This window comes from Fistularia commersonii, chromosome 14, assembly GCF_037954325.1.
Source record: "Fistularia commersonii isolate RoL2024-O1a breed Wild chromosome 14, RoL_Fcom_v1.0, whole genome shotgun sequence".
Taxonomy (NCBI): domain Eukaryota; kingdom Metazoa; phylum Chordata; class Actinopteri; order Syngnathiformes; family Fistulariidae; genus Fistularia; species Fistularia commersonii.
Genome location: NC_141297.1, coordinates 6,193,791 through 6,219,513, shown reverse-complemented (window position 1 = coordinate 6,219,513; position 25,723 = coordinate 6,193,791). Strand labels below are relative to the sequence as shown.

Here is a 25,723-nt window from a genome sequence, read left to right as displayed (position 1 = left end):
TTTAAGATCCAGATTTGGAAAAGCAGAAAAATGAAGAGCTGTTAGCGCCCCCTTTAGGCTCTAACCTTAACTACAAGGGAGAGTGGATCAACCTCTGATATAACGCTGGATCAGTGCCACTAATGAACTCACTAATAATTTTTAGGTGCAAGGATACGACCATGTTGGACACCATTTTTCTATACATTTACCAAAACACATCGTGTTTCCACTCAAAGTCCAGCTTTGAAACTTGAAGCCGTGATTTATCATTTACAAAGCGATAACTTATATTTTTCCTTGCAGACAAGGAACCGAAGCAAATCAATTTCACCCCGGCGACAAGCAGAGAAAAACTTTTTTTATACAAGTGGCTCAGAAAACGGGGTATAGTCGTTCAGTGAATAATCACATCTCTCGCCTCCCATCCGCCGTGGAAATCCCAAACTTTTTTTTTTTTTTTATCATCATCATTCGCACCTCTTTCCTTCTTTCCGCGGCGATCGTCGATAAGAAATAATCACATTTCACCGCGTTTGTGGAGGAGCTCAAACAAATCACATTTGGCACGAGGCCTTGGGTTTTTTTTTTTTCACCAGGGAGAGAAAGAGAGAGAGAGAGAGAGTGAGAGACGCCCCCCCTCCCCCCCGAATTCAAATTCCGAGCGCGTCGCCTTCCGGAATCTGCATCCAAATGGGGAATGAAATATTTATGCAATAAAATGATGGCACTCTTCATCGTCAATTTGCTTGAACATAAAAGTGCATTAGAAGGCAAGTAGGCGCATTCCAGCCCAGGCAAGTCAGAACAGCCGGGCGGCCGGCGGAGCGTCGCAGGAAGGCGGGTGGGGGGGTTGGCGGGGGGCGGGGAAAGTGGCCCGGGGCAACGGAGGTTCTGTCTAACCCCCCCCTCTCAGCCACACCGAAAAAAATTAAATGACCGTATATGTCAAAAAAAAAAAAAGCCTCCCGAGCAAACCTGATAAATCAAAAAAACAGAGGTTCTTGTTCCGAGGTGGGTTCCCTTGCAAAGGCCAAAGGTTCTTGAAGCATTAGAAAAAATAAAGGAAAATAGCAGTTGGGTAACAGCAGGATGTATTTCTACTATTTTTTCTACCTGTGTTTTCTTCTTCTATCATCCATTTTTAATCAAAAAGACCCGAATTGCCTGAGAGTGTTAGATGAGAGGCTTTACCCTGGAAGCGTGAGCGGTGCTTTCGGGACCTTGTTCACCACACGCTTTTTACAAACAAGGTGGTTTTATTGATTTTTTTTTTTTTTCATTCAGGTAAAGAACAGATAAATCACAATGGTAACAATGCGTGAGCTTCCACGGGTTGAAAAGAAAGCTGTGAATTCCCTCCCTTTTTGAAAGGCGGGGAGCCGGCGGGCTTCACGTCGACGTGTCGCGACGGAGCCGTTCTCTCCCTACTTCGATGTCGCCCCCTCCCCTTTTTTTAACACGGGAGTTTTTAACCGCGCCCAGAATAAAAATGGCCGATCTATTGAACTACAAGCTGGGCATAATGCTAATATTACTGTTTCTAGTAGTAAAACCGGTGTTATGGCAGATTCCCCCTGCAGAGCATGCAAGATAAACGCAAGAGGCTTGTTTTTTCCCAGCTGATGGAATCGGGGGTACAGCTCATAAGTCAAAAGATGGCGGCGTCCTTGCCAGTAAAATCACATGTAGCAATACCGGGCTCGCAAGGACAGATATTTCCAGGTGAGGATCGCTACTTTAGGAATGCGTTCAGTTTCATCCCCTCCACCCAATAGCACCACCGCTAACCCCACCCAGCCTGCTATTGTGATGGGGAAGGAATGCTTTTCAAACAAAAAAAAAACAAAAACTAGGCCCTCTCACAAAGACAGATGTCGGGTGTCGCCCCATTTCTCATTTGAAGTTCAAGAAAGTGTGTGTGAGTGTGTGTGCGGGGGTTGCTAAGCCGACCCCCGCACCCCCCCAGCACTAAAGTAAAACAAAAAACACTTGTCATAACACATGCATTATGCAGGTTTTTTTGCTCAAAATGAGAAAAAACTGCTGTCATTGGAAGTTTGACGGCAATTTTGTTTTTAAAAACACCTCCCTTTTACACTTCTTCAGTCTTCGACATGAAACACAAACAAAAAAAAGGTGCGGCGTCCTATTTTTTTTTTCTTTTGAAAAGGGGGAGGTCCCTCCCGGCTGCTCGCTCCCTATTGGTCGTCTCGCTCCTCTAAAAACACTTACACCTGAATCAGGTAGAGGAGGAGATAGATAACGCCTCGTCGGATGAGGAGAAGGAGCCTCGGAGCGTATGGCAGCATTTATAGATTTCCCGCAGGAGCGGCCAGGGGTGAGTGTGTGCAGCCGGGAGGTAAAGTATTTATAAGTATATCAGGGAAAAAAACCCGCGGGTCGAACCCGAGGCTTGACCTTTTCACCCGAACGGTTACGACCAGGCGGTTATCGAGAAAATAAAATCCCGCGCCTGAAGGCCGGCGGCGAATTAGGCACTCAAGACTATTTGCTTCAGTTCACCAAGAGGTACAGCAGTGTAAAAAATACACACTAGAAAAGTAAAAAAAAAAATATATATCAAGTAAAAGTACAGCAATTCCAGTTCCGTTTCAGAACAAGCCAAGAGCAGTTAAAGTAGAATTCAACTTATATAATTTACTGTTTTCTCTTACCGCAAGCAAAAACATGTACCGGTGTCAAGCGCATTGAAGATAGCCTGTGTTTATTTGAAGTTTTACCTTCACCTTGAGCGTATTATGTGGAAATCACTCTTATTGAGGGACAAGGTCAGGAAAACGCGATGTATTTGCGCTGCAGTACCCGGCTGCATCCTGTGTGACGGGGATAGAGGGAGGACGAAGTACTATCACGGGTAGAATACTCACTCAGTCGTGTATTTGGGACGACTACTTGAGTAGAAGCGTTGCGTTGCTGCCGAACACTAGTTTTTAAGCATTACCGCTTTCCCTTGTGCATAAAAGCTTGTTATGTGTGTGTGTGTGTGTGGAGGGGGTGAGTGTATAGGTGTTGTGTTTCCCTGTCGGGGGGAGCGGGGGGGGAGCGTGGGCCGGGCCCCGGTGTCCGGTGACACCAATGGCGTTGTGTCACCCTTGCCTCACCGCCGGCGGCGCTCGGGCCTGCGTCGACGTGCCGCCGCCGCCGCCCCCGGATTTCGAAAACCACTCAGGAGCCAACGCATCGCCCACCCCCACCCCCACGAGCGAGACGGGGCCCGTCCCGTTCGTGTTGGGCCTCATTCCAGAAAACCAAAAGAGGCTGACATCCAACTCCCGCCGCATTCACCGCCTCCTTGGGCTCGCTATTAAAATCCGAGCGTCTCGAACAACAGCACGGCGCCAAAAGGGCCCGGGAGCCAGGCAACAGGGGGGGGGGGGGCTTGTCCCGCATCTTATTTTGAATGAGAACTGTGCAGATTTTCGCAGCTTCTGCAGATTACGGCGTTTTTCCTGTCCCAACCAGGCGTTAATCGGCTCCTTCTGTTGGCATTTCAGACGCTGGGATATTCCATGTGTTCTATCCTTCATTCCACCGGAGTCTGTATCTGTACTCAACCAGATTTCAGTGGTGTGAAGTGTAAGAGACATGGGGATACGACGGCTGGACTTCATCCCTTCTTCTGGCCATTTTTCCTCCACGTGCAAGTAAATATAATTTTTAGTCAGATTCCTGGGAATACGGATTTCCCGATTCTGCCCCGGGAGTTCCTTCCTTCCCTCCCTCCTTCCTTCCTTCCTTCTTTCCTTCCTGTCTGCAAGTGCAACATCTCAGATTATTACAGATTCATTAAAACCGCCCACATCACAGTTTCTATGGCTCCCGGCCCCATAGCCGAATTTTTTTTTTTTTTCCCAACATGGAGAATTCGAGACTCCGCCCACGCAGACAACCTTTACTGTTTGAGAAAAGTGATGCTTGTGAACATTGCTAAAACACGCCCTGCCTGCAGCTATGTTGTTACACGTCTCTGTTGACTTGAAAGAGAGGCTTCTTCACCAGTTCCAGCACACCTCTCCTCCCGGGCAAGATTTGAAAGACAAACCAAAAAATAAATTAAAATAATTTTCAAAAATATTTGCAATTACAAATAAAAATTGGATATTCTCCATTTATTTATCTATTTCATGAATTATTTTGAATTGTCTTTTTTTTTCTCTAGCTTTTTTTACAAAAATCTGTGGGGTTTTAAGTTTCATAAAAAAAACTAATGAAAACAAGAAATTACAACAAATGAAGGAATTATAAATGTTGGTATTTTTGATATATATTCTGCCTTCAAAAACAAATAAAGGAATACTGCCTCACATCAGCGTGTGATTTCATTTGTCAAATCATTTCATCTCTTCAGTAAAATATGAATTTCCAGATGTAAATGAGCCTGCCCCCCATGACACCCCCTCATCTTCCCAAATAAACCAATTATTTTATTTTATATAATTCATATAATTTATATAATTCTATATGATTCATTTTAAGATCAACTGGTCTGTTTTGAATTCAAGAAAAATGGAAAAGTAAAAGTATCTTCTTAATAATTGCAAGAAGTCAGTATAAGAAGTAGCGTTACATAACAGCAGGGATGTCACATCCATATTCTGGGACATTACTGTCTATATATAAATCCACAAAAGTGTGTATGTGTGTGTGTGTGTGAGAGAGCGTGCATGTGTGTGCACGTGAGAAATCCTCACTGTCGACTAGAGAGAAAGAATGAACACACACGCCTTCCCGTTGTCTTCAGGTCCACTTGATTCTTTTCGTACTCTGGCACTTCCAGCCCCCCCCCCCTTTCAAACTTGTCACTTTAGCCCCTAAAAACTAAACATAGATTTAATTCCCCCTCTGCACTGTTCCAACATCCCATGATCCCTGTCTCCCCGTCACGTGCCCTTCACGTTCTGTCTTCAGTGAGATGGGATAGCAACCCCTGCACCAGGGGAAGGGGAAGCTGTGATGTAACATAGGGGGAGCACAAAAAAAAGGTCCGGTTGCCGTGCCTACCATGATGTTGTCGTCGATGAGCACTGCGCTACTGCGATGTAGCATCAGCCCTGAGTCTGTTGTTACTGGAGAAGAAGCAGAAGACGAAGAGGAGGAGAAGGAGGGTGTGATGAATAAAAGTAATTTTTGAATCCCCAGCTCTTCTCTTCTTTAACCAGCATGAAGGCCTGGAACATCTATTGCTCCTTGCTGCTTCTTCTGTGTCCTGCTTCCACGCGTGGCGACGACGATGACGACACAGGTGAGAGCGCTAGCGGTCAACAGCATTGATTCAGCGACAGCTAATCGTCGAATTCCAAGTTTCTATTGTCCCGCGGCTAGTGGAAATAAGACAACCGCCCGCTATAATGCTAATAGCATTATGCAAAACTGTTAAATTAGCTTGCGATCTGGGTGTCCAGTGGCAGGGGACATCGGCATCCATCAGCTGGAGCGACTGGTGGAGATGCTGACGGAGAAGGAGTGCGAGGACCTTCTGTCCACCCTCTCCGAGCCGGAGGAGAACGTCTTCAAGCATTTTGAACGGCTTTCGCCGGAGAGGAATCAGCTGGAATTCAAGCCCCGAGACAAGAGAGACGCCCCCTCTGCGGACGGTGAGCTGAAGAGAATATAAAAGAATACAATAACCGCTAGCGCCCGTCTGAATCGCCGAGGTTTGCGTTCGCTAGACGAGGAAGAGTGCCAGGTGACCTTGACCGAATGGCTGCTGAAGAACGGCAAGAAGATCTACTACGACAGGCTGACTCGGGCCCTGCAGCGCATCGGGAGGACGGACATAGCCATTGGTGAGCAAAACCAAGACAGCGAAAGAAAACTATTTAAAAAAAAAAACAGACAGAGGACCATTTTGTGATAGTAAACACGTAGCATTAGCTAGCACCCTGCATTGTTGACTCACTGTAATGTATTCTCCCATGTCATACCCCAAACTCCTTTAAATCCAGGGATACTTTGACCCCCCCAAAAAATTTAAATGCTGAATTACAGTCCCGTTTCATGGCCTTTCATTGGGCTATTAGCCAAATCTACTTCCAAGTTTCAAACATAAAAGTACTCCGGGCGCGTATTTGTTTCAGGTGAGCTCACTGAGCTCAAGGTGTACAAGTACATCCTTACGTTCCTTTTAAAGAGTCAATAAGGCTAAAGAGCGGGTTAGCATACCTTAAATTAGATTTTAGAATAAGGAATGCTTTCTGGATAGGAAAGTATTATTTGTGTCCAGTCGTGGAGAATGAGCTGTGAGGCAGCAGAGAGGTGAAGGAGTTCAAGGTGGAGGTGCGGATCAGCTCGAGCCCCTTTGTTTGCAAGGCTGATAGAATCGTGGACTCCAACATTTGCAGATGACAATGTAAGCTATCGTCAGAGCAGGGGACAGCTGGAGTTTAGTGTCGAGAGGTGACGGTATGCTTTGGAAAGGAGAGGAATGAAGGTTAGCAGGAGAAAGACAATACAAGTGTGTGAACAAGAAGGAACCAAGTGGAACGATGAGGCAACAGGGAGTGGTGAGAAAGAAGATGGAGGATCAACAGTTCAGAGCAATGGAGAGGGTGGAGGGGATGTTGAGGACAAAACCGGGAAGCAGAGAAAAGATGTGGAGGTTCTTAGGAAGCAAGGAGCAAAGATAGGATCATCGGGATAGCATATGCTAGATGTTGAGGTTATACAGCTCAAAGCTGAAAGCTAAAGCTAAAAGCTAAAGCTATAAAGGGATACTCTGGTACCAGGCAGGAGGTCTAGAGGACCAGAGAGGTTAGTTGTGAGAGAAAGGGATACAGAGGAGATGGTTAGGATTGGCTGTGGCGACCCCTGAAGGGAGAAGAAGGAGAAGAATGAGTTGGAATATGCTTTTTAATGAGCAACAGACGATAGCGTTAGCGAACACGCTTATCTGGCGATACGGTGTAAGAGAATACTTCGCAGTGTGGTGCCGACAGTGTGCTGGGCTCCAAATGAAGAGACGCCGGTGTCAAATCCCACGCGCTCGCGCCACCAACGCCGCGGCGTCCCTCGACAGAAGCAAATTAACAAAGTCTAATTCGGGTACACCGCGGCGAGTTTTCAAAAATCAAAAGAAATGGCTTTATTTTCGGTCAAGAAGGCCTTTTCAGGCTGGAACAACAGCCCCTAATCGCTTCATTACTTTGAGATTAGTTTTAATTGGCGCTTCAAAAACAACACATTTCGCACACTGCCAGCTCCTGGCGCGTGTTGTGGTCCGGCACGCGTTCGCCCAGCTCCGCGGTCGGGCGGCGTCGGCGGGGAAGGGAGGTGTAAATGATCTGACAGAGGACTCAGCGGAGCTGACACCAGCCATGGAAGAAACCATCTGCTCCTTTCATCGGCAGCTTTGGTGCAAAAAAAACAGACAAGGAGGCGACGGGGCGATGAGTTTGGAGATTCTCGTGTGTGTACGGGGTGTCTTTGATTACAAGGCCTGCGTGGATGCAGAATGCGCCAATTATCATACATTATGGATCCCAGTTCTGAAGAAACCCACCCGTAAGTAGACACTTAGGCGTGTCGTTTTGTTTTCGCTCCGAACCTGAAGTCGGGCGGTTGCTCTCCTGCCAGAGCTCATTATGTTCACGGCAAGAAAACGACAATTAAAGTCATCCTCGCAGCCGTACGTGGAGCCGGATAAGTGGGGCTTCTGGAGCCCTGAGAGTCGGAGAAATACTTTTGATTGGCGTCACGCTTGTGTTGTTTTTTTATTTACCTTCGCAGAGGTGGGGAAGAGCATCAACCAAGATAAAATACTCAACATGAAACGTCACATCGAAGAATACCACAAGTACGTGGAATCCCTGAACATCCCGTCGGTCCCGTCAGACGAAGGAGACAGCAAGCCGGCGAAGAAAGGGATCATGAAGAGGAGAGGTGAGATCGGGAACAGTGAGGTCGTTTTCACCCACGGATTGCCGTTTACCTACAACAGCGCTAATGACAGCAGTGCCTGACGTTGCCAAAGAAAAGCAAGATGGCAGCATCTTGGCACCGTCCTCTTCTTGGACGGGCTGTTTTGCTCCAGCACAGAATAGGTCTGGTCTTCCAGCAGAAGTTTGGTCCATCATAAATCAAAGCTAAAGCGAAATGATTCGCCAAATTTGGCGCTATTAGCCCCGACGCAGCCCAATTGTTGATAGGCTACTTCCTCATACGGGACATACCGAGGAAGACCCCCCTTTGTATCCAAACCCCCGAACTGCAAATACAGGGTCAAGTCATTCGAGGAGAAAGAGATGCATTTGGTCCAAATTAAGTTTGAAAGATCACGAGAGCGTCGGGATTGAATCGTCCGATCCCGAGTCCCAGGTTAACCTTACTGAGGATGACGTCACTTCCTGTTTTTACCATGCACAGGGCACCTGGTTTAGGCACTGGCACATCTTCGCGGTCAACGGGATCTCTTGACACACCGGTCCGGATAATTTGATCAGAATAGTCAATTCAAAAAACATTTTGGCTTTGAATACAAATGAAGGATTCACAGGGGTCATTAAATCTCTTATTAATTGAAACCCCTCCTGTCAGTCTGCGGTTGCAAAAGAGAGGTTGCCGAACAAAGAACGTTGTCTCGGAAACTATTTATCCTTAACTTGATGGCTTTTTTTTGGAGGGGGGGCTAAAGAAGGTCAGAACCATCATCGCCGTGGCAATCAAACAGCCGAGATAGCATCTGTAAGTACGGAGATTCCTGGAAACCATCTGAATGACAAATTACATAATGTTTCCCCAAAGCACAAATCTATAGCGTGTTAAGATGAGATTAGATCTGCGGGCCGCGGGCGAACTCGCAGCTCATTACCCGTCCACATCAACATTCTCACCGAGTCGCACCTATTTCCCGGGACAGCCTTAAAATTTAATGATCACCTGCGAACCCCCCCCCACCCCCCCACCCACCCACACACACACACAAACACACACCCACCCAACTTTTTGGCAGTTCTGCTTGGAGTGTAATTCAAGTTCAAACTTGTTTGAAACACACTAATAAAGGACCCTGGGATGTGTGTGTGTGTGTTTTAAGTGGCTGACCTGGGATGGTGTGACACAGACCTCATCGTGGAGCAGGCCCCCCTGCCGCTGTACCCAAAGGGGCCCCTTTCGGTGGTCCTCCCCCTGCTGTACGGCATCCTGCTGGGCTTCAGTGCGTCCTTCCTGGCGTGCCTCTCCGTCCTCTTCTTCATCACTCAGCTCTTCCGCATCAACCCGCCACGCCGTCAGCACGGGAACGCCGCCACCTCCAACTACAGCCTCCTGATTGGATGCCACAAATAGCCAACAGCAGGCTTTATTCGTGCTGTAAAATAAAAACATGGCCGCAACATTAGATATCTATACATCTAAGGGGAAAACTAAATGTTTTAATTTTTTCTGTTTTTTAAATGCCCCTCTATGTGTGTGTGTGTGTGTCGCCATTGATCAGTCCAACCAATAAAGCAGTTCTTATCGATTCCACCGCTGTTAATTATGACAAATATGATAAGAATACCGCTGTCGGATATAAAGAAAGTATCCGTGCTGCGTGATGCTAGGCTGGTAGGCATTGTTGTATCGCCAGCGGGGGGGGGGGGGGAGCTGGCGCTGGCGGTGGTTAGGATGGGGATGGGGATGGAATTGGGGGCTCGCGGTTTGACAGATGCGCTGGAACCCGGCCCTCGCCACCCAAAAAGGTTGTTCCGGTGCTACTGTGATAGTGATGCCACTTTTTTTTTTTTTCTATTTCCCCTCCAAGTGACGGCAACGTGCCCGTCTGGCGTTGGGGAAGAAGTAATTATCCAGCCTGGCGCCCCCGCTGACACCCCGCCCCCCTCCCAGAGCCTGCAGAGGAATCGGCAGGCAGTCCGGGAGACTAATAACGGAGACAATGCTAGCAGACAATGGGGCATTCTGGGATGCTGTGGCGGCTCCTGGCAGAAGAAGGAAGGAAAATATATATCACAGAGGCGCTCGGGCTTTTTCTTTCAATTTTTTTTTTTTTTTTTTTCGATTTGTATCCAGTCGGGGTGACTAGAGCAAAGGAACCAGGACCAAGGAATTGGGAACCGTCATGAAAAAAAAAAAAACGCGATCAATAATTTGCACCCCCAAACATGTTAGCATGCAAAACACATCCTCCTAGCCAACGGTTTTCTTCTAATTGATTTTAAGTCATTACAACAGTTTTGTATTCTTTGTTTTTTTTCCTCCATCACCAAAATCCAAATTTTATTCAGGAAAAAAATAAAAACTCAAGGACCGAAATGTGTTTCTCATGGGTCCGGCGCTAAGAACACACAAGGAGCCAAGTTTTCTCATAATGAAGATTTCTCTTCGTCATTGCTCGTCATCGGCGCTCTTTGCATGCATCTGATTGGATGCAACGCTTTCATTATGCTAAAGAGAAAAAAAAAAGCCTGGGGGGCCTTTCTGCTATGCTCTCCCCATGTCTGCAAACATGCAGGACGTTCAGTGGAAACCCTAATTTATCCAGACATGTGAAGGGGAGAGCAAATGCACATATATATCTCAATACGATGACACAAAAGACAGTGGATGGTGAAAGATTGTCTCTAGATGACCTGTGAATGACTGAGTGAATGATTGATTGTATGGATATGAGAGGGTAACGTTTGTATACCTATATGATGTCATGAATAAGATGGTGAATGTTTGCGTGATCATAAGACGTGTGTGAGTGAGTGAGTGAATGGTTGCATGTATTTATATGGCAAAAATGAGCGGGTGTATGGTTGTACGTCTCTTTATAACATCATGAATGAGAGTGTGAATGGTTTCCGTCTCCAGGTGACCCTGTGATTGACTGGCAATCGGGCCAAGATGTCGCCCAATGACAGATGGGATAAACAGTGTAGGTAAATGAATGAATGAATGAATGAATGAATGAATGAATGAATCCTTAACGACGGCACTAAACAGTGAGGGAGAACTGGATTGCGTTCCTCATTTTGTCCATTTAAAAGACGTGGATCTCGATGCCCTCCCCGTATCGCCGCCATCCCCAACTCCCCGAACCCTGGACCGCATGTTTCACAACGGGAAATGGCAGCGATGACCTGGTGAGTTCAATTCAAAAAGTCACGTTCCAGCAAAACAGAGGCATTTCCAACCTTCTGGGCGAGCGGGAATGTTCCCCTGGCGCCACACAACTCTTCCCGGCTTCTCCTTCTCGATTTATTTTTGCAACCCCTAATTTCTTCCCCGTAACCGAACTAATGACTCCATGCCATGGATGTCCTAAAGCGTTCCAAGGGGGCTTCGGATTAAGAGCGGCGACAAATTACGGACAATCGCTTCCATGAATCAAACATTTGAAATCGCGAAGGCGGACAAACGTTACCTTTCACCCGCACTCCCGTGACGGCGTTGGCTGCTCGGGTTGGAGAGAGCGGGCCGAGGGCGAAGCCGTTCTCCCGCGGAGGGATGAAGCAATCGCAGATGTCATGGATGAGCGGAGGGAGAATCTGACAGGAAATTGACATTTACAGCCGGCGCCGTTTTCCAGACGTAGCCATTCTTATGTCAAATATTTCTTTTTTTTTTTTTGAAGGGGAATCATTTCTCTGGGTTATTTAACAGATTGCGACGACGGTGGCGGCGGCGGTTTTTCACCAAACGGATCCTCCGGGGCGGGGGACGGCGCGTCTGTTCCTCTTGTCAGCGGCTCGGCCGAGCACGAGGAGGCAGGTGTTTGTCCGGATGGAAAACGTGGACGGACGGATGTGATGTGATGCACGCCGGCGGTGAGGGGGAGGAGGAGGAGGGGAGGTGAAGCTCAGACGTCCTTGATGTGCCGAGGCGGAGCGTTACGCACCAGGGCCTCGGGGGTGTGCTTAGTGTCACTAAAGGCTTGGAGCCTCCCTCCTCTTCGCCCTCCTCTTCCTCCTCATCTTCCTCTTCCTCCTCCAGCCATTTGAATCTTCATTCATCCGCAGGGGCCTCCGCCATCGCTCCTTCCCAGCTCGATATTTATGGATCACAGCAAACAAGATCACAACGCCGCCGCTTTTCTTTCTTTCTTCCTTTCAATCTCTCCTTCTTCCTTTCTCTTTCTCTTTTTTTTAAAAAAAAAAAAAAAAGCCTCTGCTTTTTCGTCTTTCATGCCTCCATGAAGTTCAAAAGTTTTCCGGAGCCAATTGAGACATGGAGGGGCTCCGGTGGGGTCTACGGGTAAAGTCACAGTGCCACCTTGTGGCTGTGCGGAGCTTTTGCAGCAGCCAGTGAGCACAATGAGCGGAGGGTTTTATTGAAAACCAGAAAATATTGACTCAGACGTGCCAGGAGAACACTTGAAATAAAATGTATTTCAAATGGTACCAAATAACTCCTGAATGCGATACCGTTTTGAAGGGTGCGTCGTGGAAATTCGCAGTTGCGCCCGTTTAAAACTGCCAGATTGTTGTTGAGTCAGTCGACGGCCGAGCCTCCGGAGCAAGGGCCGTGAATTATTGCTGTCACAATAAAGGGAAATGGCTCGTGAGTTTAAACGTACGCGAGAACGTGTCGCGGGCCCTTCCCCGCCTTCGGCCTGAGGCAGACGACAGTGTCTCTCTGTTCAGTTTATTCAGAAGATAATTCACGCTCATAACACTGGTGTTCCTGCTCGTTCAAAACCAAAATGGCAATTTTTAACAGATGTAAAAGACAGAAATGGAAATCTATATTTGTGCCTGTGAATCAGGCCAAAATCCTAATGTTGTTTCAAGTGGATTGAGACCCATCGCCACTCGTCCACCCCTCCCCTCCACCTGCAGGTCTTTGCATCACCGAAGTTTTGACTCATTTACTCACCCGCCGCCTCGCACCCTCTGTTCCGGACGTGGCTTCGCCTTAAAAGAACGAATAGACTGTCGGCCGAGATCTTCGTGGCATCTGCGCTTTTCCAGGCCCACACTTGAAACGGCTGCAGTCAACATGCGGCCAGATTTCAGCAGACATGACCGTTTTTTTTAGCAGCTCACAGCGATTCACGGGTAACGCATCTGTAGAAATCCCTTGGAATACAGGACATTAGCATTAACATCAGCATTCCAAAGTGAAAAAGGACATGAAGTTAAGTGGTGTGAGAGAAGGGGAGGTTAATAGAGGAGGTTGGTTTCCTGGGGTGACCCCTGGAGGGCACAGGCGGAAGGAAAAGGAGCATTAGCATTAGCATTAGCTTTAGCATCACCTTTTGCTTTAGCATTAGCTTCAGCTTAAGCTCAGCTACTGTGCAGTTTGTCCTTCAATTTCATATGTTATTGTAATTATTTGACAGGATGCCTGATGATCCACATAAAAAAAATAAATAAAAGAAAAAAACAACTTTTCCTGCTCAGCACTGATCCTGCTGTCAAGCAACAGAAAGGCTGGATGGTAAAGAAATTAATCAATTAGCTGCGTTATGTATTTCCTTGTGTGTTTACGATATTCTGAGTCCTTGTTTGGATAAATTCTGTAATGAAATTTTAGAGGGACAACATCCCCAGATTCTTTGTCCCACTGGATTTTGTAAATCACATAAAAAAAAGTTAAATATTACACCTCTTTTGGCCTGGGATGGTAGATCCTGCAAGTTAATGAACTGTGCACGAGCCCTAAGTGTTATGATTGCATAATAACACATTTATACAGACCCCCCCATTACATACCACGGAGCGTTGGGCAATGTCTTCCCGTGCAGTAGAGTTATAATGAGTCCCCCCCCACACACACACACACACACACATACACACACACACACGCATCCCGGTTTTGCATTGTCTTGTCTAATTTCCCTGCTCGTGCTGAACGGCTCAGCGCGGCACCGCTATCAGCAGTCATCACACGGCGGGTTTTATCTCATAAGGAGGCAGGAGAGCAAACAGCACCTGCTGCTTGGTTTAATGAGTCGATGGGACTGATAGAAAAGAAATAAAAAATGTAAAAAAAAAAAAGGCCGCCTGTCTGGATGCGATAGCCGCCGATCCGTCCCGGTTCTCGACGCCTCGCTTTGAACGGCAGTTCGGATTTGTTGATCTTTGCCGAGGCTTTCATCTTCTTGTTTCTGCTTTGGTTTTTTTTTTTTTTTTTTTTTTTTGCTTAAATTAATTTCGCCGCACAAACGCGACAACTCCTGATAGTTTTTCTCAGGCCGCGTCTGTCCGTCAAGGTCGCCGCATCCCCTAATTTTTTATCCATCTTTAATTCAGTAATGGTATCACGGGATAAACTGATCAAGAGAAAACCAGTAAGTGGTATTTTTGGGAGACGCCGGGTCAAATCAGAGGTAAATAACCGATTTAATGGCACCGCTATTCACCAGAGGATGTTCCAGGACGTTGCATTTAATTTAAGGTGCTATGCTAATTAGCGCTGGCTACCTGCCCTCCTCGACTCCGTCGACGATCCAGCCAAGATTTACAAACCACCTCCCCTGCGGATGCTAATTGCTAACATGCTAACCCCATGGCAGGTCCCCCTCGGTGGATGACAAACTCATAGCATAAGCGGAGAAAAAAATTAAATTAAAGACAAAAGTCACCGATCCCCCGGAGGTCGAAGGCGGGTGTTGGCTCTGCGCAGCTCTTCATGAAACACAGGCGGGGAAATAAACGGCGAGGTCCCGCAGCTCGGCGGGAAGACGTCCTCTGACACCGCGCAATTAGTCTCGACAGTCTGAAACCAGCGGGCGTGTAAACAAATTTAATACACACATCGCTCAGTCGTCGCATTTTCTAAACGCGAGCTTGTTAATTAAACCATCATGGTCAGTGAGTGCGCAAGGGGTGTAAAATTAATTTTTTTTATTTATTTTTTTCTGACAGCGAATCCGCAATTACATAGGGGGGGATTGAGGAGCCAGTTTATTATAAAAGTATCTAATTTGAAAAGTGATTTAGCTCACAGCGTTTTAATAAGTCAGTCTCATCATTGTTTGACCTCCAGAAAGGCTTGGCCTTTTTGTTTTCTGTGCTTATTGGGGCTTATTATATGACACAATATCGGCCCGGCAACAACGGGCGGGTTCGAGCCCAAGGGTGACGGATGGACCCCGGAATATGATCCTTAGTATCGCAACTTGGACAAACTTATTTGCAGTCTACGGAAAGGAAAAGAATCATTAATCCCTCTTAGAAATGTTTTGTATACCACCTTTAAGCTCCACTCCTATGCTGCCTCCTGATTGGCTGCCACACCTGACAATCAGGCGTGAGGGTTGGCTTTTTAAAAAAATTGTCCTGTATGAATCCTTCAGATCCAGAAACTGATGGCCGAGTCCGCAGCAAATCCGGTCCCGGCGACGAGAGACGTCGAACAGGCGGCAGGGAAGGCGGATGGGCGCCAAAAAAGTAAAACACCACTTCCTCTGTCTGTCGTCAAAAGTGGGCCGGGGTGATTTAGTGGCACGAATAACCGTGCTCACAATTATTTTCCGATCAGAATAGTTCCCCTGATTAATATTGATTTAATTAGGACCCGAGCGACCGGCCACCGCGGTCGGCGTGGAAACAATCAGGGCGGGGGGGTGGAGGAGGAGGAGGAGGATGAGTGGAAGAGTCGCAGGTGATAGAATGAAACACAAATGCGCGGCGAGGAGAGAGAGACTCTCCCACGGCAACAAATTAACGCTGATGGCCACGGAAACCTCGTAATCACTCCTGGTGCCAATTTGCGGCGGAGCGAAAGGAGCGCGGGAGAGCAGATGTGTGCCAGAACACCTTAGGATGATTTCTTAATAGCTTCATAAATCCGTTCACCCGTCGACCGGCGGACCGGGGCCGGCATCTGCACGCCGCCGGCTTCCACGCACCTGCTGCAGTTGAGATCACAACAGCGCTAACACGCTAGCTGGAGCAAAAAGACCTGCTATTTTTCCTGTTGCTTTCCGTGGATTCTTCTTGCCAAATTTACTGAAGCGGCGGCCTTTTTAGGAGTCTGAAGTGAGTCTAGGAGCGGGGCTCGGGAAAATACTGACGTCGTCTCTCAACCCCCGCATTTTCCCCCCGAGTGTCCTCACCACAGGGGGGTTTCCCTGCGACTGCCCAACCCGAGTAAATGTAAAAGATTTATTCGGATAATTCAAAGGCGGAAACAAAAAAAGAAAAGGGGAAAAGATCGGACCCAGGATGTACTCCGACAACAATGAACTGTCCTTAAATTGGTGTTTTCGGAGCACGGCGGAGTTTCTCCTGCTGGCTTCACTCCTGCGTCTCAGAACAGCTCCTGCAAAAGGCGAAACTCCTCTCAGCCAGTGGATTCTCAGGAAGAAAGTGAGTGAGGAGCGGTGGTTTGGCTTGTACCTGCTCCAGATCTTTCTCCCCATCGGCGTTGAAGGCGAGATCCTGCCCTGCGTTCTGTGCCTGCAGCGTACAGCACAAGTTGGACGCCATTTCTGAACAGTTCTGTTTGTTAGCGGTGAGTACTACGGGTGACACCGCTTAAAGATTGGCCCACAACTTACACTTAACTTAGCACAACAAACAATAGCCTGCGGGCTGTGCATGCAAAAGGTTCACGGCGCACGTACTCGAAAAACAAATTCACCATCACACGGCCGTAGCCCGGCTTTGCACTCAGCTAACCCTTCCATAGACTGCCATTCATTGTGCTATGCTAAACACCTGTTAGCAGCATCCCTATCTTCTCATCTAACTTGTAAAACTGTTAGCTGGGAAATTAACCCAATCGCCTTAAAACAGAGGCTCCCGGGAGGGGGGGGGGTCAGTGTTGTACCCTGGATATACAATACCGAACACGACCTTACCGTGACCTGAGATTGCGTTTTGTTTCCGGCGCCCGTTATGACGAAAACCTTTGCGGAACTCGTGTTTACTTTTCCATAGCCAGATAACGGGACACACAAAAGCGGCGGTTTTAAAGGACAAATGTGTTTGTTAGAAAAATGGTCTGCAATCCAGAAACACACACACGCGCTCACACACGAACCAACCATTGACTGCAGAGGTTTCCGGACGCAGTGCGATGCAAAGTATTTGGCGATAACAGTGGCTCCGCCTACCTCCGGGGACGCCGCCCTCTCCCTGGCAGCCTGCTGGGCAAACAGAACAGCATCGTGGACAGAAAGGAAGAGGTGATGGCGGCTAACGTTTCCATCCTCGAACGCCCCTCCGGCCTCCAGCTCCTCGTACACCTGAGCTGAGGGACAGAAAACAAATGGGAGGTGTCTCAAGATGGCGCTCTCGGGGGTGGGGGGGGGGGGGGGGGGGGGGTTGTGAAAAAACAACGACAAAGCTGTTTTTGCGGCAAGGAGGCCAGAAAGGAGATCACCGGAATCTCATTGTCAGAGAAGGCCACGAGCAGTGTCTGACTTACATCTGTCCTAGCCGCCGATGTCCTTCGCTTACTTTTAAGACAAACAAATCAACGCTCTATGTTGTCATGCCAACCGCTCGATGGAGCCAATACGTCTGAAGTGCACTTAAGACATTGGGGATTTTACCTTGAACATTAGCCAGGTACAGACTAATGCCCAGCGTCCTGTAACTTGAGTTCATCTGCGGGGGGAGATAAAGCGATGAGATGTTCAGGGACATTTGGAGAGAGAACCGCCAAGTCCTTGACATTAGAATTAAAAAAATATATAAAAAATAAAAAAAACCTGCCACCATTCTCGCAATTAAACGATGCGGTGAGGTTTGCAATTTAACTTTCTCGAGGACACACACCCACACACACTACACCGTCATCTTGATATGTCCAGTGTCACTCCAATGTAAGTAAACGTTACATGGGAGGGACGAATTTGCTTGTTAGCTCTGCTAGCTTTAGCCATCGCCTGAAAAAAATGGCACCAGGGACGTTTTGCCAAATTTTGTTTTGCAGTTGTGAAGAGAATGCAAATGCAGGTTAACACTAATTATCATTACTGTTTTCACAACTGTCACGGTTGTATCTGAGAGGCTGTATCGGCGCCACGGCGACCTTCAGCAGCACTTTGATGCTCATGAGGTCGATGAAGCAGACCCCCGCCAGGTCCAGGATCAGGGTGTGGAAGGGCACGGGCAGGGACTCCAGGGGGACGGGGGACGGGACGGTCGGCTTTTCGCTCTGCTCGCCGTCGCAGCTGTGGAAGTTGACGTAGCTGGTGGGCGCGTTGGCACCGCCGCCGCCGCCGCTCACATCGAAGTCGTTCTGCAGCTCCAGCTGGGAGATAGTCTGCAAAACATTCAAAAACACACAAAAAACATATATTTTGTTTCTTTTTCAATTCTAGCAGACTGAATGTTTGACAGGTACATAGAGGTATTGCTATCATTCCTTGATTGTAATTGATTGAATTTTACCCTTTACAGATGCTATTAAAGACTCCTGATGGGGTCCAGTGAATTCCTTTGAGCTGAGACCAAAATAAAGATTTTATGCGTGAACCTGTCATGCGCAGATTTACAGAGGACACTCAAATTACTGTCAGTGCTTCGACTCCAACTAATAGGCCAACCGCAGGACGGCTAGAATCATTAAGCTGCATAATTACGAGTCCAGGAATTAAACGGAACCGCGCTAACAGGCTCTGCAGCCTAAACAATGAAGCCAGACAGGCAACAGGTGACGCGTTCTTGAGTTGAAGAGTAACAATATATATCTTTTCACCTTTCGCGCGTGTCAGCGTTGAATCGCTGTCGTCTCAAAAGCGTTTTTCTATGAAACATCCCCGGATGCTTCCCGTTAAATAAAGCCCGCTTTCACTAATGACATGAATAAACCGGCATCTTTATCATTTTACACCTTGTATCCTCGGATCAAGGTTGCCAGCGCCGGAAGTTTCTTTGCTCGGAACCTGACGAGTGACACGGAAAGTGACTCTCGACACAAAATATGAATATCGTTCTCGAGGAAGCGGGAACATTCGCTTTAATTAGGCCCCGGCTGCCTCGTTCCTTTGAAATGCTCTATTTTGTAAATACCAAATGAAGAAAGGAGGTGGGTAACTGGAAAGGTCACGATAATTACCTTTCTACTGCTTGAAAAGTGTGGCGCTTCCCTCGCTCCCTCAAACACAGAGGTAATTTTTGCTATCAAACAGGACGACGTGGCAGGTATGGAGTTAATTACCCTGCCGCTGAATGTCAAGCGTAATAAACACGGTTTCTGTTAAATATTTCCCCTGACTGTGGGGACAAAGTAAAATATCAGGGAGGGGTTTAATTACCAGCGCCACTTCATTCTGAGTTCTGAAGTAACCCGCCGTTTTCCGTTCATTGAGTTTATTTATTTTCCCGACATCTTCCACAGGGTCGCATCGTTCACGTCGCTGTTTCCCAGGCGGACGTATCACTAGCACTAATAAAAACAGAGTGAAATGTCATCGTAAAGTACACGTCCGCGTCCTTGTGACGCGGTTCCTTGAAATGTGTGCCGGCTGTTGATGCGCCCGCGGATCATCCCTGTCCTGTCCTGTGGCGCCACTTTCAGGCCAGGTGTTGCACTGCACTGATCCAAGAGGAGGTGGCGGTTGAGGTACTGGTATTCCTAAAAATATCCCATTGCATGCTGGTCTGACGGTCCAACTTCAGGAAAAAAACTTATCAAGGGTTCAGTTATTCATCGGGTCACGGACTGTGTGTATGAATGCATGGTCGTTTTTTATGAATTACAAAAACATGTGACAGTATCTGGATTTTTTTGTGACGGTGGTGCAGTGGTTAGCGCTTTGCTGGCCTCAAAGCAAGAAGGACTGGATTCCAGTAGTGTGGAAGTGTGGAGTCTCCACGCTCTCCAACGTCTTTGTGGGTCTCCTCCAGAGTCCAAATTATGCAAAGCGGTTCACTGGAGACTCTAAATTGTCCGGACTTGAGAATGTTTGTATGTCTCAATATGTAATAATTACCAATATGTATAATTACCCTCAATATGTGTCACTGTGAATGAGTGGCGTCTAGTCCAACTCTCCACCAATGACAGCTGGATATAGGCAGTACAGATAATGAATGAATGGCTGACGTAGAAATGTTTTCTAACCCAGTATCAATATATACTGAATGATTTCATGACTTTTGTCCTTCTGTGTGTCAAGATTGACCCGATACAAAGTGACTGGATGTCAAGACACGGGGGAATCAAATCTACATCTGTACGTTTACGGGGGGGCAAAGGGAGATGGGAGATTTGTCGTCTGCGTTATCGGTTGATGTCGACAAACCTTTTAATTCCTTTGGTTAAAGGGTTTTTTTTAACCACTTTCCCCCAGTGTAGCGTTTTCCCGAAGGCCCGGTTTTAAAAGTTACCTTTGAATCGACGTGAAAAGCATCGCAAGACGGCAGACAGCCTTTTATTCACCCCTGTTCACTAATTGCCTGTTTTCGTTTTTGTTTTGTTTGTGCCGATACTTCCTGACTGCAGAGTGTTTTCTGCGACACGGCGCAAAAACAAGTCATTCTGCCTTTCTTTGATATTTTATCTCTTACAAAGGATTCACCTCGTATTGAAAGCATCCCCTCACGAAATATTCTATTTGCAAAACAAACACAGGCTGCCTGTTTCTTTATTTGGCTGTCGTTTTGTGTGTTTGTGTGTTATTAGCATTTGTACATACGTACTGTATTTTTGCCCATGTTGTTACCGGGCGGGGGGGTTTTGTTCAACTTGTAGAATAAAAATCAATTAAGATTAAAGCTTTTTTTCAAATATTAACAGGATAATTCCTGACAACTACATATACTACATTGTGGAAAAAAATATTTTAAAAAAGGACAAGAATGATATAAAATTAATTTGATAAATAAATAAAAATATTGTGCGGTTGGCAGCACACCTCGGTTTGCCCAATAAGGTTTGGGAGATTATTCGTGGTCTGTAACGCTAATCCTAGTTTAAAACACTGATATCCATGTAGGGTGGCAGCTGTTAGCAGGGTCATGCTAAACATCGGCTGCATGAAAGGGTTGTGAATTGTGTGTGTGTGTGTGTGTGTGTTCGTATGCCGGGCCTAACCTGCGTCTTCATGTGAACCAGCGAGCGAGCTCTTTGCCTTGTGCGCATCTCCCTCTTCTCCACCTTGGCTTTTTCCTTCAGCTCCTTCTGCAGGAACTTCCGCCTGGCCAGGATCAGCTTGCCCGGGTCCAGCCCCGTCTAGACGCAAACACGCCCCAATGTAAACAACGCCTCCCGCCGCTCCGCCGCGCGATCGCTCCCACTTACCTTCTTGATGACCCTCTGGCGGAATATCTCGGCGTTGGCGAAGTACAGCGGCGAGCAGTAGTTCACTATTTTCACGCCTGTTATCGAGGTGACCTGCAGGGGTCGGCGGGGATTTCAGCGGCGCAGGAACGTCGTATTTGCGAATGAATTCGAATCAAAAAAAGGGATGCGTACCTTGCTGTACACCTTGGGGTTTTTGTAAATGTCTGTGTCCATAATCTGGACCATTGCCGAACCGTTACGACTTGGGAAACCAAAATAAAAAAATAAATTAGAACCCTCACGCACACAAACACACGATCACCCGGTTGACTCACAATTGGGTCTTGAATATGACGACCAGGATGGAAAAGCCCACCCCGATGGCGACGCCGTACGGCAGGCTCAGGAAAAACGTGGCCAGGAACGACACCAGCCACACACACTGGGGGAGGCGGGGGGGGGGGGGGGTGTAAAAGCAGAATGAGGGGCAAGATGGCGGCCACGGCGTGCCGCTGGTGAACGGCGGTGTTGGCCTTACACAGTCCAGCCTGCTCTTCTTCCACAGGTGGAAAGGATCGGAGAGTTGCAGGAGGGTGTTCTTCAGGTTGACCGCGATCAAGGCCCCCAGCACCGACTGCGGAAAGCGACAGTTCTCTTCACGTCGATGGTTAAAGTACCACGCTCTCTTTTAATGCTACTTCCAGTCCCGCGTGAGACGAACCTTCGGGAGGGGTTGCAGGAAGGCTCCCAGGGCGAGCATGGTGACCATCACCACCAGCATAACACACAGGCTGGAGAACTGCGAGAGGCGACAGCGTGTTTATGGCAGTCCCAAACGTTTGCAGGAGGTACAAGGAGAGGTACTCCCCGAGCGGCGAGAGCCAAATAAAGTACGCCAAACACCTGGTGACTCACCTGTGACGTCCCCCCGGCGCTGTCCACGGCCAGGGTCACGGACAGGGCGCAGCAGATAACGTGGATCTTGAAGAAGGACCCCAGGAAATTGCTGAAGCCGAGAGCCAGCATTTCCTGCACGAGCGCGGAATGAGAATTTCAGGAAAACGTTTTAATCCGGGGATTCGGAAAAATCTCCGGAGCGTTCGGCGTCCGTTCACCTGGTTGGGGTCCACGTCGTAGCCGTGCTTGGCCGCCAGTGTCCGGCCCATGGCCAGATTGATGACATAACCCACCACAGCCAGGGAGAAGGCCGTGCTCAGCATGTCCTCCCACTGGCTGACGGTGGGAAGAACCGGGGTGGGAAATCTAAAGAAGAAAGTCAAGAATAATTCAGACTTTTGGGGGTAAATAAGTTTGATTATTTAATAATCAGACCTGGATCCTTTGTGAGTTAAATACAGAGGTCACTTAACTACCTCCTCTGTCACCAATACTCGAGAAGAACGGGAATGATGTTGTGGCGATTCTGCGGATTAGCCTGCGACAGCTAGCCGCAGCAAAAGGGGTTAGCTATCAACTGTCAGTCATTTATTATCTATATCGCTTATTCTAGTCAGGGTGGATGGGGCCTGGAGCCTGTCCCGGCTGTTCTTGGGCGAGAGGAGGGGTCACGTCGTATCGGTTGCTAAGTCGATCACAGAGCCGCATATATAGACATGCAACCATTCACCCGCTCATTCACACGTCAGACAGAGACGTACAAATATTGCAACCATTCACAGAACATGGAGACGCCACACAGAGAGGCAGCCATCTTGCCGTGAGGCGGAAGCGTTAACCACCGAGGCTGTCAACAGCGTCTTAATCAAACGGTCGACACCTTGACGGCGACGTCACCAACTACCAACGTCTGACTAACCGCGCGTCCGTCTACGGCTCTCACCCCAGGGGTATCTCCCCCACCACGTCCATGCCGTAGGTCTCGTACAGGTGCAGCGGGCCGGAGATAGCCGTCGCCACCACCACCTGTCCAGAGCGGGAGTTACAGATTAGTCACCGCCGGACAACCAATCGGTGCGGCATCCTTGCGAACGGCGCTGTGCTCTTACAATGATGATCTCCATGGGGATGGGGACGGGCAGCTTGTGGCGGTAACGGGCGCTCACTTCCTTCACCACGATCAGGACGGCGCTGCTGACCAGGGCGAACACCAACGAGGCCACGTTGGCGTCGGGGAGGCCGCGTATGATGTCGATGAGAGTCTGAGGCAATATCCCAGAATCGCGACCGTCAAAAAGTCACCGGCAACCTGGACGATTTCTTAGTTTGACGGAAATAAAGCAGAGAAGGGCGACTCACGTATATGACGGCCAGCGGGCCGCTGTAAGCCGGAACCTTGATGCCGAAGATGTACTTGAGGACGGAGATGAGGATCTGCAGCCCGGCGGCGGTCATGAAGCCTCTGACAAAGGACTCGGACAGGTAGATGGCCACGAAGCCAAACTGCATCAGTCCCAGCCCGATCTGCACACACGGGTTTGTCCGACAGCGATTGACGCTTGAACGCATCATGGGAAACATCACCTCCCCTCTGTTCCCGCTGAAAGTGGGATCCCTGCCATGTGGTTCAAACTTTTATTTCTTACTCTTAAAAGGCCAGATTAGGGACCTGGCAGCTCTAAACAGCAAAATAATCTCATCTGGATTTTCCAAAGAGGGGGAGTTTTGCCCTTTGGCGCCCCAAAACCAAATGCCATCAGAGGCATGTTTTAAAAATCTGTTGTAAATTTTCAAGTATTCCTGTGCGTCAATACATGCTTGATGGTATTTTTTGAAGTTGTACTCGATTTCATTGCACTCGCGATCTAATTGGTTGGCGAGACCCTTTGCGGCGTCTTTAGGGCGGCTCTGGTACCTGTATGACGGCGGTGAGACAGGCCAGGGTGGCCGAGACACCCAGGCGGACCTCGTCCATCCTCCCCCTGTCCACTTCGGTGCGGTTGGCCGTTTCGTTGAAATAAGTGAAGTGCGACTCCGGGGCCAGCCGCTGGCACACGATCCCCACCATGATGCTTAGGACGGCGAAGGTACCTGCACACACAAACGCACATCGATTTGCGCTCCGGCAGCTCAGCACCGCCCGCCAGCGAACATCCACGACTTACCGGGGACCATCTGGTGAGCCGTGCCCATGAAGAAGTAGGGGATGAGGGGGAAGAAGGACGAGTAGAGGCCATTGACGGGGGGGAGGTTAGCCAGAAGGGCGAATGCCATTCCTGGGAAGAGTGTGTGCGCGTAAGTGATCATCGATTTAGCATATGGACATTTAAACTTGCAAATTGTGTCCATAGTTCCTGTCCACGTCATTTAATGCACAAATCCATCCGTATATTATCCTTCTAGTGCCCTATCTGTAAAAACCTACACTTATTATTGGCGTACCGAGTGCATTCATTTTATAATTCTAATTTTACATCTGCACCTTCTGCTTTTTTGCACTTCTAGTGCAGCTTGTCAAAACTGCGTTTTGTCATCCAGTAATTGTACATGTGTAATGACGCTAAAGTTAAATCTAATCTCTACGTGGGGAGGGAGGGGGGGCTAACCTTGGGGGACCTGGATGGTGCCGGCGCTGACCCCGCTGATGACGTCACACAGCAGGCTTTCTCTCGGCCTGTACCTGGGAAGCCAGCTGAGCACCGGGAGGTGTCTGAGCAGCAGAGCCTTCAGCCTCGGGGCCGAGCATCTGATAGGAACACACGGGAGGGGGTTGAAACGGTGTCGAAGAAGAAGAAAGAGAACGCGGTTCAGGTTGGAAAAAAAACCCTCACCTGAAGAGCTTCTTCACTTTCTCGCCGGCAGGAAACGTCCGGCTCTTCTTGTCGAACTCCCCGTCGAAGTCCGGGAGGTTGTAGGCCGGCCTGTCAATCACGTAGCGTGGCCGGTCCCTGCGCATGGCTGCGGCACATTTCGACAACCTCGTCAATAACGCATCCATCCACATTCGATGTTTAAATCGAGTCGCGTCATTTTGCTTTTTTTTTTTTTTTTTTTTTTCCTTTGAGTGACCGGCTCCCAGTCCTAATCTAACCTTGAAATTTGAAGGACCAGCCAACGGGTAGGTCGCGCCGCGAAAGTATTAGATAAAAGCTTTCAGACTCGCATCCAGCGCGAAGGAGGAAGAATTAAATAAAGGAGGTGATCGCTTCTTCTGTTTAATCCAACGGCAGAGAAACAGAAAGGAGATCCAATTTGAGGAAACCCTTTATAAAACCCCTAACCTGCTTATTTTCCGTGACCGGGCCTTTTTCCCGGACACAGGAAAAAAAAGACATGTTATTACCTTGTTCGGGGGTTAAGGAATAACTTGATATGAACACCCACTGGCAATTATTATTTAACACGTTCAGCAAATAGCCGTACCTGAGTCAGACAGGGATGTCTTTTCATGCATGTGGAGAAAAACATTAACTTTAGTCAATGCAGCAGATGACTAATGAGTAAAAAAGGCTGAAAACACACCACCGTACCTTGTCGTCGGAGGCACGAAAGCTGCAGGTGTTCGGCTGAAATATGCGCCACTTGACACCGGACGTCTGATTACTTATCAAGCTACGCCGGAGACCCTCTACACCTTCTGGGGTGGAGCTTCGTACACCGCAGAAATGTTGCCGTGCACGGATGAAAAGGTCCTGGCTGGCTCAGGTGACCCAGTGAG

At 48.2% G+C, this 25,723-nt stretch overlaps 2 protein-coding genes and 1 long non-coding RNA gene across 3 annotated transcripts; 2 read left to right on the top strand and 1 right to left on the bottom strand.

The window, feature by feature from the left end:
- Nucleotides 1-2,230: 2,230 nt before the first annotated feature.
- On the top strand, nucleotides 2,231-4,309 carry LOC147227094 (uncharacterized). The gene is made up of 2 exons (XR_015107131.1): nucleotides 2,231-2,320; nucleotides 3,498-4,309. It is a non-coding gene; the product is annotated as an uncharacterized LOC147227094 (long non-coding RNA).
- An 854-nt stretch (nucleotides 4,310-5,163) lies between these two features.
- tmdd1 (transmembrane and death domain 1) lies at nucleotides 5,164-9,349 on the top strand. Its single transcript, XM_086159989.1, has 5 exons — nucleotides 5,164-5,245; nucleotides 5,406-5,597; nucleotides 5,673-5,789; nucleotides 7,729-7,881; nucleotides 9,035-9,349. Exons 1-5 carry the CDS (start codon nucleotides 5,164-5,166, stop codon nucleotides 9,283-9,285), a joined length of 795 nt encoding a protein of 264 aa, XP_086016115.1. The 3' UTR covers nucleotides 9,286-9,349.
- Nucleotides 9,350-13,739: 4,390 nt separating this feature from the next.
- Nucleotides 13,740-25,342, bottom strand: LOC147227092 (solute carrier family 26 member 9-like). The gene is made up of 20 exons (XM_086159395.1): nucleotides 24,837-25,342; nucleotides 24,612-24,751; nucleotides 24,171-24,281; nucleotides 23,921-24,096; nucleotides 23,365-23,529; nucleotides 23,115-23,267; nucleotides 22,949-23,031; nucleotides 22,224-22,371; nucleotides 22,024-22,137; nucleotides 21,830-21,907; nucleotides 21,647-21,742; nucleotides 21,444-21,550; nucleotides 21,301-21,370; nucleotides 21,127-21,219; nucleotides 20,920-21,057; nucleotides 17,911-18,144; nucleotides 17,429-17,483; nucleotides 16,988-17,124; nucleotides 16,269-16,328; nucleotides 13,740-16,191 (listed from the first exon to the last, which is right to left on the bottom strand). The coding sequence occupies exons 1-20, from the start codon at nucleotides 25,007-25,009 to the stop codon at nucleotides 16,180-16,182; spliced, it is 2,343 nt and encodes a 780-aa protein (XP_086015521.1). The 5' UTR covers nucleotides 25,010-25,342; the 3' UTR covers nucleotides 13,740-16,179.
- Between the last annotated feature and the right edge of the window lie 381 nt (nucleotides 25,343-25,723).